Here is a 19,901-nt window from a genome sequence, read left to right as displayed (position 1 = left end):
AATAACTTCAGAGCTTTAAAACAAATCTGTATTCCTTCCTTAAATAATTTTTGTAAATAATGTTATAATTCATGACTTCAAAAGGATCAGCAATACTCCTCTGAGACACCCTGTTGTTTTGTTTTGTTTTTAAGATTTATTTGTGCATACAGAACTGGGGTACAGGCCAGTGGTGCAGGGGTGGCGAGAGGATTCACCAGAGATAGAGTGGGGAGCAGAACAGGCTGACTGATGAAGTACACTGCTGAGGGGAGCAGCAGGCAGGCCAGGAGAGGTCTGCCATGCCATGTGGGTCACCTCCCAGGCCAGGGATCGAACTCATGCTGAAGCAGCTTTAGCTTCTTAGTGCTGTGCTGTAACCCACTGCGCCACCAGGGAGGGCCCGAGACACCCTGTTTTGAGTAACAGTTATTCAGTTCAGTCTGTGACCTGGACCTCAGAATACATGAAGAATAAGTACTGTAAGACCATTCAGATAAAAATTGCTGACCTTTGGGGCATAAGAGGATAGATTGTAATTTCAAGCCAATTTATCTACAAGGATGGGAATTATAAAAGAGATAGCTTATCTCATTTTGTATTATATTAGGATTGGTTGAGAGTAGGGACTTAGGGATTTTTTTTCTTCATTTGAAAAGGACAGAATATCTCAGGAACCATTCTAACAATTTTTTAAACCAGTCTTTTGAGTGTCCTCTGTGCAGCACATCTCCTCTGAAAAAAAAGGTGTGACGTGGAAAAAGTGAAATGAAATTGACCCAATACAGTATATGCAGTACTGGGCTGCGAAGGCAGTCACTTCCTGCCCCTCTGGTTTATCCAGGCTGGCAAGGCATCAGACAGGCAGCTCTTTTTTCATAAGAGAAAAAAGCCGAAGAGAGGTGCAGTAACATGTATACCCTCCTAAATATGTGGGAGATAACGCGTAATACTGAGTAATTCTCCATGTGCCTTCAGATGCCATCTTAAACTCAGCTAAGATAAGGGGGACTAGGGAAAGGAAGGGCATGGCCAGTTAGCAAATTTGCCAAGGAAGACACACAGTAAATAAAGGTTCTGCCTTTTTCACCGAAAGGAGATCGAGAGATTAGGTTTGCCCTGTACAATGAGGGAGATGCCCTTACTGAGAGGCCTGTGTGGCAATGCCATTTCAAAATCAACCCCCTCAACCTTCAGAGCCCCGCCCACAAATCAACCTTTGCCAAAGATATATATTTGGGGCGACAGATTTTTGTTGTCTTACAGTAGTAAGGTAATGAAATTCAATATAGAACAGCATCATAGTTCTACTTAAAGAGCCTGGTACCTGAAACTGAGCTTGTTGGCAATTGCCATTTTTTTTAGCTTGGCAGAGCCATAATCTCTTTAAGTGACACTGCTGTCCTAATCTATAAAATAATCTCTAATACATACTAGTCATCAAAAAATAGAAGTAAGAGTGGTTTGTTCTGCCAGTGCCCAAATTATCTAAGATAACCATTGGTGACAGTGTTGATCAGTGCAAATAATGGAAATAGTGGTCTGTGGCGGAGTGGTCCAACAGGCCACCCCTGCACCCTCCAGCCTGCCCAGGCCACTCATAGGAAAGCCCTGCACTTGTGCACAGCACTCATTCATCCTTTCGTTCACTTCCTACCTCCATTCTAGGGCCCTCTCCAGACTTAGCCTCATTCCTCTCTGCATCAGGGTACAGATGTGCCTGGCAGCTCAAGGGAGCTTGCCAGATACCAGAATTTTGCACTATACGTATCTCTTCATCTTTTATCTGTTTCCAAGGAAGCCCTGCTCAAGAACTCCTTCAAAGTGGTTTCTGCCCACAAAGCCGCCTGGAGGTGCTTTCTTACAGCCACCACCCCTCTTCCCAGTGCCAGTGCCACACTGCTCCTCCCGCTGGCTGCCTGGCACTAGCTCAGGCTCTTTCCCTCTGTTTTCTCACTTTTTGATCCAGTCTTAAGTATAGGCTTTTCTGAGTCACCATGGTTCTGCTCATGCCCCAGCCGCCAGGCAGAGGTCCCCATGCAGGAGGAGCTTTCACGTGCCCTATCTGCACCGAGGGTCCTTCTGAAGGAAGCAGACAACTGAGGAATTACCTCCGGAGTCAGCTCCTTCCCTGAGTCTGGGCTCTGTGCCTCTCCTGTTGCCGCACCTTCCCTCCAGTCTGTGAAATTCTCTTCCTTCTTTCAAGCCCAACTCTAACACCATCTCTTTCAGCTATTGTCCAGTAAAAGTCATCCAATTTGAAGTCTCCGGCATCCCCACTGATCTTTAGCAATTTGTCTCACTTGTGCCTTTTGCTGCAGCTCATGTGACAGACTCTGCGATCCAACAGATCTAAGTTCAAATCTCCTCTTCTCTGATCCCATGGGCAAGTTCTGTGCCCTCCATTTCTCTGTGTTAGAATTGGCCCGTAAAATTAGCCTTCCAAGGAGGGACCCGTGAGGACTAAATAGAAGATGCATGAGGTGCCAGTGGAGGTAGAAGTTGTTGCTGAGTGCTGGCATTTAGCTTGTCAATATGTGTGTGTGATTTCCCTGAGAAAGATGAGAGACAGAGGAGACCCACTGTTCGTGGAAACCTGGGGTCACGTAGGTTCCCCTGATTTGATTTCTGTTTGATATTTTGCCTCCATTTTTGCAGCACCTTTTTCTCAGAGCCACAGTGCTTGGGGTTTGGTCATCTGCAGCTCAGCAGGTTGCCATGGAGAGCATCTCTTGTCTCGCCTAATGAAGATTCTGTTCTCTGCTTTTGGAGTAAATTTAATTCCTGCATGTACAGGGGGAAATGACTGCTAGATTTTAAAACATTCTTTTTAATATTGAGGCTTTTAAGATGAATTCAGTCCCTTGATCATTTCCGATTTGATCTTTGCTTAAGCTCTTGAATTTTGCAGACAAGATAGGGAAGAAAATTTATTTCTGCATTTAAAGAAATACTTTTAGGAGCTAAATCTTTTTTTTTATTATGATTTATTTGTTTATGCATACAGAACTGGGGTACAAGCCAAAGGTATAGGGCTGGTGAGAGGATTTACCAGAGACAGAGTGGGGAGCAGATCAGGCAGATCAACGAAGTACACTGTGCTGAAGAGAGCAGCAGAAAAGTCAGGAGAGGTCTGCTGTGCCATGCGGATCACCTCCAGGTCTGGGGAGCACCTCAAGCAGCTGTGGCTCACTTGCAGTGCTGTGTCCTAACCCATCGTGCCACCAGGGAGGGCCAGAAGCTAAATCTTATGTACACGATGTTCACATAAGGCCTAGAATGAAAGCTTTGGTTTTCTTACTCTTCTTACCTGATGTCATAATTCAAGTCTCAGAAAAGTGTGGGTAGCAAGTTAACTCATCAGTGGTTAGCGAAATACAAAGCTCCAGAGAGAAATAGGCATGGAATAAAACTGCATTAGTCAGCTTGCGGTCAGCGGCAAGTGGGCAGGAGAAGGATGGAGGTTAAGACAAAACAGCTGAAAAACTCCTCTTGGTCAGTGTCTGTTGCACGTGCATGTATGTGTGTTGTGTGTGTGCGTGAGTGTGAATTGACATGTGGGAGTTTGTCCATGTGTAGGTGTGGGGGGTTGTGAATAGTCATGTGCATGAGTTGATACAGGTGTGACTTGCATATGAGCATGCGTGTGTGTGGATCTCTGGGAAGCAACTTGGGTTTCCAGACCTATAAATTATATGTACACATATAAAGATAACTGCTTGTTACCTTTATTATTTTCTTATTAAGGCATAAGATATACTTATATAAATATATATAAGATATTTGAAAATATTGATGATTCAATATTTAGATAAATTGAAATTTTCACCACATTAAATGAACCTAAACACCTTTGCTTCTTTGTGTTTCCCTCCCTTGCTGTAACATGGCAATAATAGAATCTTGCTTGGGTTCATGAAGGTCTGTTGTTCATCAAGGTCCATTGTAGACTTGGGCAGGACCTTAAGTGAAGTTTGCACTTATTATTACTATTATTTTTTGCACTTATGAATGTATTTGCCTGCTGTCCACACCTGGCCTGTCACAAAACCCTCAGATGACTGTCCCCAAGTGCATAAGGCAATCTCACTCTGATTTTTTTTTTATTATTTTATAATAGTTTATTGTAACATCATTTTGTATACACTTTTTTTTTGCCATCTCAATTGTAATCCCCATGGGTTTCCCATCACCAAGTCACCCGTGTGCCATCACCATAATCCCGTGCACTTCCGTCCCCCAACCCCGTTTTTGATCCCATTCCCCACTCCACCCCCACAAAATGTCTCTGGTATATGGTTGTTCATTATTTTTGTTATTTTCTCGCCTGGTCCATTATACTCCTGCTGTGAGTGAAACCATCCGGTATTTTTCTTTCTCTTTCTGGCTTATCTCACTAAGCATGATCTTTTCCAGCTCCATCCAAGTTGCTGCAAAAGACATGGGTTTCTCTTTTTTGGTTGCTGAGTAATATTCCGTTGTATATATGTACCACATCTTTTTTATCCAGTCATCTACTTTTGGGCATTTGGGCTGCTTTCATGTTTTTCCAATTGTAAATAAAGCATCAATAAACATGGGGGTACAGGTATCTTTTTCAATCAGTGTTTTTGTGTCTTTGGGGTCTATACCTAGGAGCAATTTCACTCTGATTTACATGGTCATACCAGCTTAGATCATTACCTCATGTTTCCAGTCCCTTTTCTGTCTGAGCTGAGCCCCAGAACATGGGTGATCTTCCCTGTGACATTGGGATAGGGCTCAGTACCTGTTCTTCCTGGGTTCAGTTCCTCTTCTCTATAGTTCTGTGAGCTTATGCACATTTGCTTCTTTGTGTTTCCCTCCCTTGCTATAACATGATGATAATAGAATCTTGCTTGTGGAACTGGAATGATGCCAAAATCACTTAATACATCTAAACAGTTGTATTGATCACAATGCCCGACAAATTGAAGGTTCAGTATGTGTAAACTTATGTAGATTTACATTTATATAGACCTATAAATTATATGTACACATGTAAAGATAACTGCTTGTTACCATTATTTATTTTTTATTGAGATATATTTCAGATATATGACACTATGATTAATTTTCACCACATTAAGTCTAATTAACATCCATTGCCATAATAGTCACAAAGATTTTTCTTGTGAGAATTTTTAAGAGCTGTTTTCTTAGCAACTTGCAACATTAACTTGTAACATTAACTGTAATCATCTCAGGGCTTGCTTATCCTGTAACTGGAATTTATACCTTTTTTGATCTCCTTCACACATTTTGCCCACTCCATACCTCTGGAAACCTCCAGTGTATTCTTCGAATCTATAAGCTTATTTATTCATGTGTGTATTTGTTTAGTTTCCAAATGTCAATGAGATCATATAATATTTTTATCTGTCTTTTTTCCCTCTTGGTTAATCCATGTCTCAGATTGTAAAATTTCATTTTTATAGTTACATAATTTTCCACTGCACATATATTCCACATCTTTATCCAGTCATCGTAAGTGGACAATTAAGTTGTTTCCATGTTGGACATAGGTATACATATCTCTGTTTAAGTCAGTATTTTCACTTTCTTCAAATTAATACCCAAAAGTGGAATTGCCATGGTTTTTCTATTTTTAATTTTTGAAGAACTTCCATACTGTTTTCCAAAGTGGTCACACCAATAGTGTATAAGATTTTCCTTTTCTCCACATATTTGTCAGCAGTTATTTCTTACTTCTCCATGATAGCCATTCTAAGAGGTGTGAGAAGATATTTCTTTGTGGTTTGCATTTCCCAGATGATATCAAACATCTTACCATGAACCTGATGACCATTCACATGTCTTCTTTGTAAAAAATGTCTGTCTGGCTCCTCTTACCATTTTTTAATCATATTGTTTTGAGTCTTTGTTAGTGAGTTATGTGAGTTCTTTGTATATTTGCAGTAATCATGCCTTATCAGATATATAACTTGCAAATATTTTCTCCCATTCCATAGGTTGCCTCTTCATTTTGTTGATTATTTTGATGCTTCCTCTTCTGTTTCTGTTTCTTGCTATCCTCAAGCAGAATTTTTTGTTTAGCCAACTTGATAGCCAGTACATAATCACAGTTTGATAGATCAGGAATAGTGCAGTTTCTGTGAATTCCTTACAGTATTTTGTGGGGTGTAACTGAAAAATAAGTTACCGATGGAGTAAAGTGAACAAAAGTAAACGAACTTATACTTTAGACAATGTGTGTTATGTGGTAATTTGGAGGTGAGTTTCCAGTATCCATTTGCTCCATGAGGCTAAAATCTTCAAAGAGTTTCTTTCCACATATGTGGTTTGGCTTCCATCCTTCCTTAGTAGCTGATAAAAATACAATGTCCCAGGGCCCTCCCTAATGGTGCAGTGGGTTAAAGCACAGCACTGCAAAGCTAGCAGCAGCTGCTTCACTGCAAGTATGGCGAGTTCAATCTGCAGCCCCATAGGTGACCCACATGGCAGAGCAGACCTCTCCTGTCTCATCCACTGCTCCCCTCAGCTGTTTACTTTGTCGGTTGGCCTGTTCTGTTCCCCACTCTCTCTCTGGTGAATCCTCTCACCGCCCCTGCACCCCTGGCCTGTAGCCAATCTTTTAAATAAATCTTTTTTAAAAAATACAATATTTGCATTTCTCTCATCCTGCCGTCTTCAAAGCCTAGCACAGTGTGCTCATTTTCCAAGAATGTCCCTGGAGCTGGGTGTGTGGAGGAAGTGGCCACTGTGGGAGAGCATGGCGGCCCTCTGAGGAAACCCTGAGCAAGGGTTCCATCCAGGTGGGAGAGGCTAGGTCTTTACTTCCTTCCCTTGGCTGGTTTCTGCCATCTCTATCCTTAGGAGACTGTCCATTTAAAACCCCTTGCTGCTTTCATCTTCCCATCTCCTTCTCTTGAACTTGGTCTCACCTCTGCCCTGTGACCCCTGGTTTGGCAAGTTTGTCCTCTAGGCAGGCTCTGGCCTCCCACTGGAGCTGCAGTTTTCTTCTCTAGGGACATGTCTCAATCCTCAAATAACTATGACCATAAAAGCCATCTCGAAGACAGCACAGAAACAAAATGCTGTCAGAGGTTGTCTTGCTGTCCCAGCACTTGAAGTTGTCAAGGTCCCGGAGGTGTGAGGCCTTCAGCTCATCCTCAGGCCTCATCCACACCTGGGGGGAGGGGTGTGAGGGGCTCTCACTGTAACTGCATGGACAGTCTTGTTTTATCTTCCCCTTCCCAACCTGATTTTGAATGGGTGATTTTCTCCAATTTCAAATGTGATGAGTTTTGATTAAATGTTCCAAACTTGTTGAAACATATTAGGCTTGTTTTCTGAGAAAGTGTTCGCCTGTCTTTTTTAGTAAAATCCAATTCAGCTTGCTCTTTGAATAATTAGATTTTTTAATTAGCATATTGACTGGATAATTTTGTTCTATTGGTTTATTCAAAGCTTATCCAAAAAAGACCTCATTCAAATTCTCCTCATTAGGGTTATACAAAATATATAGGACAGTCAGTAAAATGTGCATTTCAGATGAATCTGGAATGATTTTTTTTTAGTACGAGTATGTCCCCTTTATGCATGGGATCTACTTATACTTAAATTTTTTTGCTTATCTGAAAGTTACAGTTAATATAAAATAGCAAGTTATCTTTTATTGTCTGCTAAATCTCACCTCCCACTCCAAACAGGTGTCCCTTCTCTGATCACCATGTCACTGGTCTTACATGTTCTCTACTTAGTCCCTGGTAGAATCACCCTTCTCAATTTGCCACCTCACTACTTATTAAAATTTCCTTTTCTAGGTGAATCTGTAAACTGTCCCTTTGATTCCTCATTTTGAGGGCTGGAGCTCAGTTTCATGTAAGCCATTCAATAGTTTCCATGGAGACAGGCAGTGAAAAGATGCAGGTCTTTGAGCACCTCTTCACTCCTGACCTGCTTGTTTCACTTCATCTTAATTCTAGTAAGTTGGTCTGCTCTCACTGCTAACAACCCAGGCACCACAACACAAGTCCTTAGTGTGCCATTCAGTTGCAAATCTCAGTGTTTTTCAGTTCTCAGTGTAAACAACCGTTTCATAATTTTGTTGTATGTTGTTATTATATGCGAGTCAGTTTGTCATTCAGAAACAAGCTTTTTCTCTTTTTATTGAAGTAATACTAGCTTATGACACTACATAGGTTTTAGGATTATTTTAAAAGAATGGAATCCTCAATAATTTCCCTTCTAATGAAGCACCAGAGTGTTTCTTGTGGAGTAGAAGCTGCTGGCAGCTCAAACTCGTGCCTGCCTCTGTGCACAGCTGGCTCAAAGGCCTTTCCGCCCAGTGGGGACAGGTCTTAGGGGCTGTGTGTGTGACACCTTCAGCCGCATTTGGCTTTACTCATGGTCTGCATAGTGAAGTTACATGTACTTTTATCCTTTGCCTTATTTCTCCTTCCAATTTCATAGTGTTAAGGGGAAAGGATGTCCTAAAGGAACTCTGCATGGGTGAAAACCCACAGAAAGGCAGCCCAGTGTGAACTGTAGCAATAGAAGTGCAAGTTAAGAAAAAGAGTTCTCCAGAAACCTGCCAGCTGCCGAGTGTGGAGAGAGGGGAACCATCGGCACAGGACACAGACCCAGTAATACCTCTGTTTTCCTTTGTAGAGTCCGTTTAGTAGAAAGAGGATCTCCTCATAGCTTGCCCCTGATGGAATCAGGAAAAGTAAGTATTAAAGGAAGAAATACGCATTTCCTTTTTGTTGTTGTGGGAGGACCATTGATCCATAGCCTTGCTAGTGTTTGACAGTGCTGGTTTCCCCTACTGCAAGCACCCATTGTCCTCTCCACAGTCGATTTCTATGTATAAGTATCACTTCACAGGCTCTCACATTTTAAGAAATGTAATTAATGGAATATCTTTTCTAAAAACTTTGCTCGAATATAATAAATCAGAGCTCAATTTGGACATGAGTGTAGAAAATCAATACTTTTTGAAATAAGTTAGATTTTTCCCCCCTTATATTAAAAAATAATAATAATAATGAGCATGAAGCCACCAGGAGCCCTGACACCTTCTATCTTGTTTCCTCTGCTTGGCTTCCATTCCCAAGAGGACCTCAAGTTCCAAAGTGGCTGCTGCAACACCAGCCATCCTTTCCATACTCTGGTGCAGGAGGAGAAACAGAAAAGGAGAAAGTGCAAACCTAGGAAGGTGTGATAGCTGCCTTATACTTCAAAACCATCAATCAGTATTTAGTCACATGGTCATACCTCTCTGAGCAGAAGGCTGAGAAGATTTTTTTGGTTCTGAATCTGTAGAGGGCCTAGCTAAAATTCATGATATCAATTATTGTGAAATCAGAAATCAGAGAACAGTTACCAGGAAACAACTAATATCATTCGCAGTGGTGGTTTTTTATAGAACCAGAGGACAAGAAACAACCTAAATGAAGATCCCCTTTTTTGACCAGTTTTCAGGCCTCTTTTTCCATTTGACATAGTTCTGAAAGCACCTTATCTTGCTTTTGGACCTTTTGTGAGTTGTGTCCACATGGCCACCAATAGGCTTCTTGGTCGTAAGGTGGTTCCACTGGGAAAACAGCCCACCTGTCCTAAAGCACTGGGCATCCTTAGTCAGACATGATTCTCAGACCAGTCAATTGGTAGGGGACAATGGTTCCAAGAGTCTTTACCACAGATGTTCTGCCTTTACTATACAGTGCTAACTTAATTGAACTAAGGTAGGCTGGCCTTCCAAAATCAACTTTTGATTCCCTGCTGATATGGTACAGGTAGGGCTTGGAACATTTCTTGGCTAGGAAGAGGTGCCAAATGTCGACATTGTCATTAAAGATGACTGCAGGAAAAGTTGGAGGTGTGGTTTGGAAGCAGCCAGGCCAGGCAGTGCAACCAGGAGACAGAAAGTGGCTCTGGAGTGATCACTCTGGCGCCTGGCCACACAGAAGCAGTTTACACTAAGTCATCATGCCACAACTAACTTCATTTTTAGTTCACACTAATCTCTGAAAACTTCATCCTTGCCTGCCTTAATTCAGTGCCTACTGCCAGCATCATCCTCTACAGGATGTTAGATGCAATTTTTTTTTTTCAGTTTCTCAGTTTCAAGACCATTTGAACACAGGTTATCTCATAGTAATAATTACAATAAAGTATTATGTTGTAATATATTGTTACACTGTGTTATATTGATTTAAAGTCATACCTGGTGACTTTAGATGTTCAGAAGCCACATGAGACCAAGGAAGTCTCAAGGTTGATTGGTGTGTAGTGTGTGCCTTTCTGTCCTGCCACTGATGGCTTCTTCTCCTCTTTGAAATAGATTCTTCCTGGTGTTCGGATTATAATTGCCAATCCAGAAACAAAAGGACCATTGGGCGATTCACACCTGGGTGAGGTGAGTTATGGGGTACTCCCTGAGCAAAGAGAAAAGGGGTGTTGTCCATGACATCAGCAAACTATTCCTGTGCACTGACTAAGGTGCATGTTCTGTTAAACTGGTCAAGAAAGACTGATGGGCTAGGAGAGCCCATGAGATAGTTTATTGCTTAGGTTGAGTCCAAGAAAGTTGGGACTTGGAATTTCCTTAAAGAAGTATGACAGATCCTCATCAAAGAATTTAGAAAAGATAGAACACTTCATGTTTGTGAACTGATTATCCTCATTTCCTAGCTTTTGAATTTGCTTTCCACACATCTGCCTTCATTGCTGAGACATTTTCAGCAGGAAGATGATAGGCTGGGGGGGGGGGGCAGTACCTGGAGCCCTAGCAGCATCAGGGAAGAGCAGTGAGCGGGTTAGATGAGTAACGGGATGGGAGAGATGTTTTCTCAGGCAGAAAGCCTTCCCCCTGGGGCTTGACTCACCTGCCCCTTGCACATGGTTGCTGCTGCCTGTGGCTGTGTCCTGGTCGCCACTCTCTGCTGAGCCAGACCAGGCATTCACTCCTCCACCTCCCCCCATTCTTCTCTCTTCACTGATAATCTTGCTGCTTCCACAGAGGAGCAAGAGGATATTAGAAAAGGACCCCACTTCATCCCAGCTCCCCCGCATCACCACAGACCGCCCACCCATCCTGGCCAAGGCCATGCCTGCAGGTGTCTTAGTCAGCACCTCCCCTTCCTGCCTTCCTGACCACTGCAGCTGTTCAGCTTGCAGCTTATTAAAACACCTCACACTCTTCCTGGAGTCACACCATAGACAGCAACACTGGACCGTGCACAGCCCAACTGGCACGCTGTGGTGATGGGCATGTCCGAACCTTGCTCACGCCACAGATGCCTTTTCTTTTTGGGCTGTTTTCTGGCCCTTACTCCTATGTCTCGGTCCTATATAGAGTTCAGTACTGAGATGGTGCAATTCTGTGCAGATCTTATTTAGAAATTTCCTTGAAATGCATTCCTAGAAATAAAATTGTATAGAGAAACTTCTTTCTTGGGCAGGGAGAGGGCCTGGCCCGTGCTGCCTCTGGGTGGCATGAGATGACATGGGCTAGAGGGGAGAACCCTTGGGTCATCACCCTGGTTTCCCTCCTGCGGTGTGTCTCACCAGGACGTTTCATCTGGGAGAGCACAGAGCAGCTTTCACCACTTCACTGGACTTCTCTCTTATGCATTTTCATGGGGGGAGCAGGTATTGATTGCCTGTTGTGTGCCAGGCTCCATTCAGGGATGTGGGAACCTAGCAGTAACCATAACAGACAGTGTTTCCACCTTCAAGAACTTTGACCCTCTTGCATTGTAAATAAAATAATGACAAGGGCCAAGCCCAATATTGCATTTGGAGCTTGGGGTGTTTTCATAGCATTTTAGGGTTCTATTGAACTAACTGCCCCCCTGGTCTTTTCCATGACTTTGCAAGCCTGACATGGTCAGTGCTTTGAGTCAACATCATTTTCCCCCATTTCCCTAAAAGTCAAACATGCAGGCTTTGGTTATCCTCTTTTTGATGTTATATACCTTTCCCTTTTGCAACTTATTTCATGTGTTTCATTACTTCCAAATGTACACAGAAATAAGTCATAAAGCTTTTATCATCTTTCCAGGTTGCTTTTTAGAAAGTCCTCACAGTAAGGAAGCTAGTACACGCTTCTTAATTGTTTTCTTTTTTTAATTATCTGATTTAATAGAATTTCTGGAGGTGAATGGCTTATATTGCTGGATCATAAGCTTTCCATTAATGCCTTTATTTCAGTGAATTTTTGGCATCCGTGTCCTCCCAGAAATCTGAATGACATTACTCTCACCTTGCTTTTGCAGTCCAAAGATAGTTTTAATACCTTTAAATACAACATACTGAAGTGTAAAGTACCTTCTTCCAGTGGGTGGTCTCAAGTTAACTTATCCAGTTATATTTTGCTTCCTCACCAGATCTGGGTTCATAGTGCCCACAATGCCAGTGGTTACTTCACCATTTATGGAGATGAGTCCCTCCAGTCAGATCATTTCAACTCAAGATTAAGTTTTGGAGACACACAGACAGTCTGGGCACGAACAGGCTATTTGGGGTTCCTGCGGAGAACTGAGCTCACGGATGCCAATGGAGGTGAGAGCCCAGACTGGCAACATGACAAGGTTCCTTTAGACACTGGACACTTGCTGGGGTTGGGGACCCCAAAACCAGGAGAACGTGTGCCCATACTTCCTGTGAGTAGCCAGAAACAATCTGAGTACACATCTCAGCAGGGCCAGGAGTGGAAGTTGCTCCCCATTCTCAGTGCTGCCCCAAGTGAAGAGCACCCTTATGGCCAGCAGGCGCTGGCTTCATGGTATCCCAGGCAGTTCCCACATGTAGCTCACTGACTTTGCCTGTCAGCTCCAGAGCTGCCCACAAGCCTAAGCCCCCCCGCCCCCCCCCAACCCAACTGCCTTAGGCTGCAGGAGCATGTATCTGCCGTCTAGGCAGGGTCTAGACCGAAAGGAAGGGGAGGTCACTAGCCGCTCAGGCCTGATGCTGTACACCCCGTGCCTGAGGGATGCAGTGTGGGGGGCTGGTGCTTGGGGGGTGGGGGAGTATTTCAATGCACCCAAACATAAGAAACCACTTGTACTCAGTTCTTTGCTGGTTTTGGAGTCCCCGCTCACTGCCTACTTACACTAAGAATGGAGGCTAAGATACTTACTAAGATACAAGGCTGGGCGCTGAGATCATTTGGTCAGTGCCTGCTGACACACCTGCCTGGCAGGAGCTACGCTGACTGTGCCAGCTCAGTTGTCACAGATTTAGGGGAAATGTACAAGAGTATGTTGGCATTGCATTTGCAATGTTGGAATATTGTAGATTTTGTTTGACGCCTACCTGGGGCTCCTGTAAAGCATCAAGCTTAGCGAGAAGTGAGTTGCGGGTGAGGGGCAGGGCCCGTCCCAAGGACTCTCTGAGGGGTGCTGCATCCTCACCTCCCTGCACCCCCCCAAAGATGGGAGACCCTGCTCTAGTGTTTGACTTAGCTAGTCAATGTCTCATCTGAGTTAAACTGAAAAAGATTTATTACCTGGGATTATTTCATCTCTTCAGTACGTAATTTTTGTAAGAAAGTCCACCACTTTTAAATTTTCTCTGATATATTGATACCCTATAGATTAAGGGCATGTCTCCCTATTTTTAAAGAAAGATAGAACTGACTGCATGTTGTAATTGTCCAAGGTTTGCACAACTGATAAGAAAAAAATTAAACGATTGCATGAGCTAAGGAAATCTTTGTCCATGAACATTACCAGAAAGTGCTTTCTTTGCCACTCAGACATAGAATGGTAACAGATTCCATGAAGTGGTGGAACCAAGGGGGACCAGCCAGGTTTAATTTTCATGGTGCTGCATCCTGCGCAGTGGCCTCGGGAGAGCTTGTGAGGGATGAGTGCTGCCCCCAGGGGACTGAGCCCAGGACTAGGCTGCCTTTCAGTGCGTACTAATGTGTCTGTGGTAGAAGCTGCTCAGGGAGAAGCCCTGTCTCCTGTGGGTGGAGGCAGGTGTGAGACTTGCACTCCAGGGAGACCACACTGCTAGCAGGTGGAAGCCCCAGGCTACAAGGCTTCTGGGTAGCGGGGGAATAGCTACCCCACTGCTTTCTCGCTTGGGGTAGTCTTTACCATTGAGCAGCATTTCAGTGAGACTCACACATTTCCTGTCCCCTAAACAGAGCGCCACGATGCCCTCTACGTGGTGGGAGCCCTAGATGAAGCCATGGAGCTGCGGGGGATGCGGTACCACCCGATAGACATCGAGACTTCCGTCATCAGAGCCCATAAAAGCGTTACAGAGTGGTGAGTGATGGGAGGGTGTGCGCGGGACAGGGGAGGTTGGTGCAGCGGGCCCTAGCTTTTGGTTTTGAGCTTTTGCCTGTGGGGTCACTGAGCAGTAAATGAGCTCTGCTGGCATGGAGTTGGCATTTCCTGCCTTTCCTGAAAAGGACCAAGAAACAACCAGATAGCGATTTCCAGGAGACCAAGTTGTCATCACTTGTGTGATTTTGGTTTCTGTTAGCATGGTGTAAAGGGAAACTAGCTTGTCTGCAGATGCTGGCACAGAAGGTACTTTGATGTCTGTCATTGGTACAAGCCACTGTGCCAAGTGGGAAGACTCAGATGAAGGCAGATATACCCATGTTCAACCAAGGCTGATGGCACCCAGGCGCCCAGACACAGGGAATGCCCCCTGGAGGCTGGACACCATCCCTTCCTGTCCTGTTTGGTCGGCTGGGGTGCAAGTGTTGCCACTGCTGCCCACACCTGGGGCTGGCCCTGCTGGAGCCTTGGCATGGTGTTTGGGGTGAAATGTGGCATAGCCCAGAAACCAGGCATGCAGCCTGCTTCGGTTTCCATCTAAGTTACTGTAGCTACCAACGGTTGCCTTCCATTCTAGTATTTTTAAGAAAGTAATTTTGAATGGCTATATTGACTCCCTCAATAATTTTGTATCTAGTTGCAAAACAGCTGTTTCCTCCTGCTGCTCAAGTGACCTCTGGCCCCCAAGGCTGGTTCTTATTCTAAGCGTCACTGACATTCTCCCACGTCATGAACAAGGGTCTGACAGTCACCCCTTCCTGTGCCTTTTCTTTTGGCACCAGGAAGAAATAAAAGCAGTGGTCTTATTCTGACGCTCTTCTGTCCCTTAAGGACTATCCTGAGCTTGTGGTTTTCATGCTCCTTGTCTGACCTTGCCAGGCCTCCACCGTGTGCCCTTTCCTCACTTCCCACTGAGAGTTGGGCACCCACGTCTCCTACCCAGGCTGCCAGGGCTCAGTCAGTTGAGCAGCTTGCCCTGTTTTCTGCTCTCTGCATGTCACATTGCATGGGCCTGGCGGTCTCCCGTGCAGGGAAAGCAGTCAGTGTCCTGCCCAGGGGGCACGTCCCCGCCCATTAAGTACAAAAACCCCACTGATTCTGTGTCACCTGTTGCAAGTGGGTAATAAAATTATGTGCCAGCGACTGAGATGTGTGTGCCAGCTGACAGCACAGCCTTACAAAGTGCATCACTGGCCACCAGCAAAATACACACATCGCGTCAAGTGTCATTGTGGAACTGACACATCTTAGGGACAGTTCTTGGAAATTGTCCCCAGAGATCTGCCAAGCAGCTTATGAGCACAGAGTAAATGAATATTAAGGACCTTGACCACTTTTTAAAAGTCAGACTATGGAAGGTTAATGTGGCCTAGGTGTAAAGCACTGGGCTTAGGCTTCCATAGACTGGGCAGGTCAAATGCTCTTGGTGACCCTCCCACTGATAGATCCCAGTGCAACACTTAATGAGTGAATCTTTTAGTTTGGGATGTATTACAGTCACCCCAACCTCAATCCCTGAAGCAGCTGTCAGCCACCTCTCATTCCCCTTGTCTGTGGTTGGCCTCTGGCTTAGCTGATCCTGGCATGGCCAGGACCAGTGGGTCTCCTGCTCTGTTTCTTGTCCTCCCAGATGGCCCCATCCACTTTTGCTCACATCCCACTGACCAACATCAGGGGCACAGATGCCACCCATAGGGCTGCAGAGCCCAGATCCAGGGAGGTGGCCCTGCTGCCCTGATACCCCACCCCACCCTGTGCCCCTGATGGCAGATGCCACCCAGATAATGGTGTAGGAGCAGCGACAAATAGACGGGCTGCTGACAGGCATGGGGGGCCCGCAGCAGCTGAAGGAGATGGGCCCAGGAACCACAGGCCGGAGGAGATGGTCAGTGCTCAGGCAGGCCTGCCAGGAACCAGTGGAACGCCTCGAAAAGGAAGCATAGCCGTCCCGTCAAAGCCGCCGGTGTGTGATGGTGTTTTCTCTCTTCCAGTGCGGTGTTCACCTGGACAAATTTGTTGGTGGTGGTGGTTGAGCTGGACGGGTCGGAGCAGGAAGCCTTGGACCTGGTCCCGCTGGTGACGAACGTGGTGCTGGAAGAGCACTACCTAGTGGTGGGGGTGGTGGTTGTGGTGGACATCGGCGTCATCCCCATCAACTCCCGGGGGGAGAAGCAGCGTATGCACCTGCGAGACGGATTTTTGGCCGACCAGCTGGACCCCATCTACGTGGCCTACAACATGTAGTCTTGTCTCTGGCTCCCGGGACTTTTCCAGAGATGTAAACATTTTTCTCAGTGTCACTAAAGTATGCAGACGCCAGGGCGACGTTCGCCCGAGTGGAGCCTTTGTCGCGCGACGGCCAGGAGGAGCCGTGCCCCAGCAGGCCTGGCCAGCGTGGGGTGAGAAGGGGGTGTGCCGCTCAAGCTTGCTCAGAAGGACTCGGATGACTGCCTTCAGTTTGTGGGAAAAGCCCATTTCGAAACTTTCTTTTCTTTTTTTTTTTTAATTATTGGATAATAAGTGCTTTCTTCGTAAATGTGGTATTTTGTTAAAGCCAAAATAGCAATTAAAAAAAATATTCTGCCCTCCAGATGGGTTCTTTTAAACAATTTATGTAGTGTGACAAAAAAAAATGTTTTCTCTGTTTTAATGTGTCATGAAATCTTAATGACATGGACCTGTTACTAATTTAAGCCATTGCTAGATCTCATCCTTTTAGGAAAGTTTGTTGAGGTACGAGAAAACCTTCCAAATAGCACCTTCCAATTAGATTTTAGCAACTTTCTTTGTCAGAAATGTGCTGAAGAGACAAAGGCTGGTATATGGCCTTTGAAGTTAGCATAGAATGAGAAGAAATTATAAATAAGGTGTATTTCGGCAATTATCTTGCAGATATCTTTGTACTAAACTAAAAAGATAAAATAAGTTAACTTCTTCATATGTAATTATGTACAAACCGTTTAATTTATTTTGATCTCTTTAGAAGTATAAAAAAGAAAAACATTCAAGAATATTAAAGTCTTGTAATGTTTGCTAATATAAAAAAGTGTTGTATTATCTTGCGTGGATAGTATCACAACAAATATATATATATGAAATATAAATCCACTAATGAACAAAGGAGATTTTAAAGTTTAAAATGCAGAACCTGTCACTTGCATGGTGTCCCTCCACTGTACTGTAGATAGAGAGAGGTTCTCTCATACCCACTCTGCTGATGCGAGCAATCACAGATTGCCGGTAGCCCAGTCTAAACGTTTCTTCTAGAACCAGAGACCAGCAAGTGAAATTACTGCCATCTCAGAGATGGTGAAAGGATTTGAAGCTAAATGTGCACTATTTTTTCCTTTGCTGTGGGGGCAACAAGGAAGGCGTGAGCCGTGCACCGCAGGCCAGGGGAGGCAGGTGGTGGATAGTACTGTTCTCTCAGCTGCAAGAATTTGTTGCACAATGTTTTTCAGCATTTTTGTTAGCATCACCTTCTTTTGGTCCTTGGTATGAAAAGGAATGATATTCTGTGGTCATTTGCACTGGGTTGCTTTGATTCCCCTCAGATGGCCCGTGTGTGGAGTGGACCGTGTCCAGAACAGCTGAAAGGGAAAAGACTCACACAGGAGATGATCCCCTCAGCCGGAGGTCTGGGCTTCCCTAGCCGGGGCCTCCTGACCCAGCCACTGGCTGATGCAAGAAAGCCTCCCGGCAGCCTTCGCTTCGCCTCCTGTGAGAACCATGGCAGTTCTTATTTCCGTCTGTTGCTGCTCCTGCCTCACACGTCCTCTGATTTTCAGAGCCCATCTGTAAACTCCTTGATGAATTGGCCCAACCGTGTCCAGCCAAGAAGAGGGATCAGCTGCTCCGGAGTGATTTATTTTATAATCGCCTCTAATTGACCCTGCAGTGGCTCGTTGCTAGATGTGCATGACTAAGATTGTTGCTGGGCAAAATTAGATTCTCTTTCCATTATATCGCAAGCAATGTCTTTATCTGCCTCTGCTCTGTGCGCAAGCAGTAAGCCCTTTGCTAAAAGAGTTTTGTTTGACTTCTGAGATCCAAGGCAAATTGTTTTTAGAAAATCTTAAGCAGCATATTTTTCTTTAATTCGTCTGCATGTGGGGTGCGCCCTTCCATCTCCACAAGCCATTTGATTTTTAAAATATCGTTTGACTTCATTGCTGTGTAAGAATATCTCTCCACATGTTTCAGATACACATTCCTACAGTCTTCTGCTTCCGAAGGGGGAAAACCCTAACACATAAAAAGAAAAAAAGACGTTTTCTTAGACACACACCTTGTTGAAGGGGAAGTGGGTTTCAGGTTTCAGGTAGACACTGAGTCCAAAACATGACTGCAAGATCATCTGTGAGGGCCAGTGGATGTTGGAAGCAAATGCGGCCGATGTCGCTTCAAACACGACTTCCTGTGGCCTCCTGTGCTCCAGATGCGAGTCCAGGGGCCAGGAAGGCCTGCAGGCCACGCTGTCTTCTCTGGTGTCGGAGTCAAGGCCCAAGGCACTAGGGGCTGGGATCAGAGTTCTGTTGTGCAAGGAGACACTTAGGTACCACCTGTTTCAGCAATAAAGAAGGATCGTTCTGTATTAGAAATTGTACTGTAGATAAATCATTCATGAGAATGTGACAAATGTTTGTCTTGTGACCTTGTGCTTTTGAAGTCAGACAAAACCGTGGAATCAACTTGCACAAAGGAGGGTACACAATGAACATTGAAACACAGACCTAACCCAGCAGGGCGGCTGCCTCATGGTGCTTGTTTATTATATATATTTAATCCTGCTTGACACTTTACCCAAGGGAAACTGTCCCTTTTATCAGTTGAATGTTAGCAGCGTTATTTCATAGAGTGTGGTGACTGGTTAGAGAAATCCATGTACTCAACCAATCACGGTTTCAAACAAAATTTTTATGTGCAAAGGACGGCAACCTTCTCGTATGTTAAACCACCAGTAAGCTTTGTACATCTGTGATAACGCCTGTTTTATATTCAAATGAACAAATAAAAGCTTTTATTTTTGTTGCTCTGAAAATAGCAGTTTCTTAATTGGTCCCCAGGAAAACTGTCTGGGGCTGCCTGGCTCCCAGAAAGGAAGTGACTCCTACAGGGAAATGTTTCTGACTCTGTTTACATAATTTGTTTCATTACTTATTAGCACAGATATCGTACTTTGAACAATGTTTAAATTTTGATGTGGGCATTTATTGCTAAAAAAATTCCTATGGCAACAAATGTTTTGTGAAATGTTTTTTTTAATTCTTTTAAATATATCTAAATATATTTGTTCACATTTTGCTGCAAGTGTACAGATTATTGGTAACTGTTTGGACAAACAGTAATCGTGAGTCCTGTGTGCAATACTGTCGCTGTATGCAGGGACCCCGAGCAACTCCGGAGGTAGGTGTAGCTGACTGTTCCAACCCAAGTTGTTTGTTTGTTGGACAACCAAAAGTTCGACGTTTTGTCCAAGATCTGAGTGTTCTGACGACTGTCTTCTGGAAGACACTAGCGGGTTAACTGGCCGTCAGCCTAAAGATGATTGAAACGGTCTCACGTCCATAAAAACCAGTACACACATCCCAGCTTACTCTGCGTGCCTTTGTATTTGAGCTCCACTTGTCCCTGTTC

The 19,901-nt window shown here is 44.4% G+C and overlaps 1 protein-coding gene across 6 annotated transcripts in view; it reads left to right on the top strand.

Annotated features, from left to right (window-relative positions):
- Window positions 1-19,567, top strand: part of DIP2C (DIP2 disco-interacting protein 2 homolog C (Drosophila)) — a 133,926-nt gene extending 114,359 nt beyond the window's left edge. For all 6 annotated transcript variants that reach the window (XM_004691203.2, XM_012731324.1, XM_012731325.1 and 3 more), the window contains 5 exons: window positions 8,632-8,689; window positions 10,307-10,381; window positions 12,354-12,528; window positions 14,120-14,243; window positions 16,256-19,567. In XM_004691203.2, coding sequence (XP_004691260.1) covers window positions 8,632-8,689; window positions 10,307-10,381; window positions 12,354-12,528; window positions 14,120-14,243; window positions 16,256-16,508 — 685 coding nt within the window. In that variant the 3' untranslated portion in view covers window positions 16,509-19,567. The remainder of the gene's footprint in view (window positions 1-8,631; window positions 8,690-10,306; window positions 10,382-12,353; window positions 12,529-14,119; window positions 14,244-16,255) is intronic.
- Window positions 19,568-19,901: the final 334 nt, after the last annotated feature.

The sequence above is a fragment of the Condylura cristata genome, unplaced genomic scaffold (assembly GCF_000260355.1).
Source record: "Condylura cristata isolate star-nosed mole 26May11 unplaced genomic scaffold, ConCri1.0 scaffold00030, whole genome shotgun sequence".
In the NCBI taxonomy this organism is placed as follows: Eukaryota; Metazoa; Chordata; class Mammalia; order Eulipotyphla; family Talpidae; genus Condylura; species Condylura cristata.
Note: the sequence above shows the minus strand (reverse complement) of the source record. Positions and strands in the feature narration are given on the sequence as shown.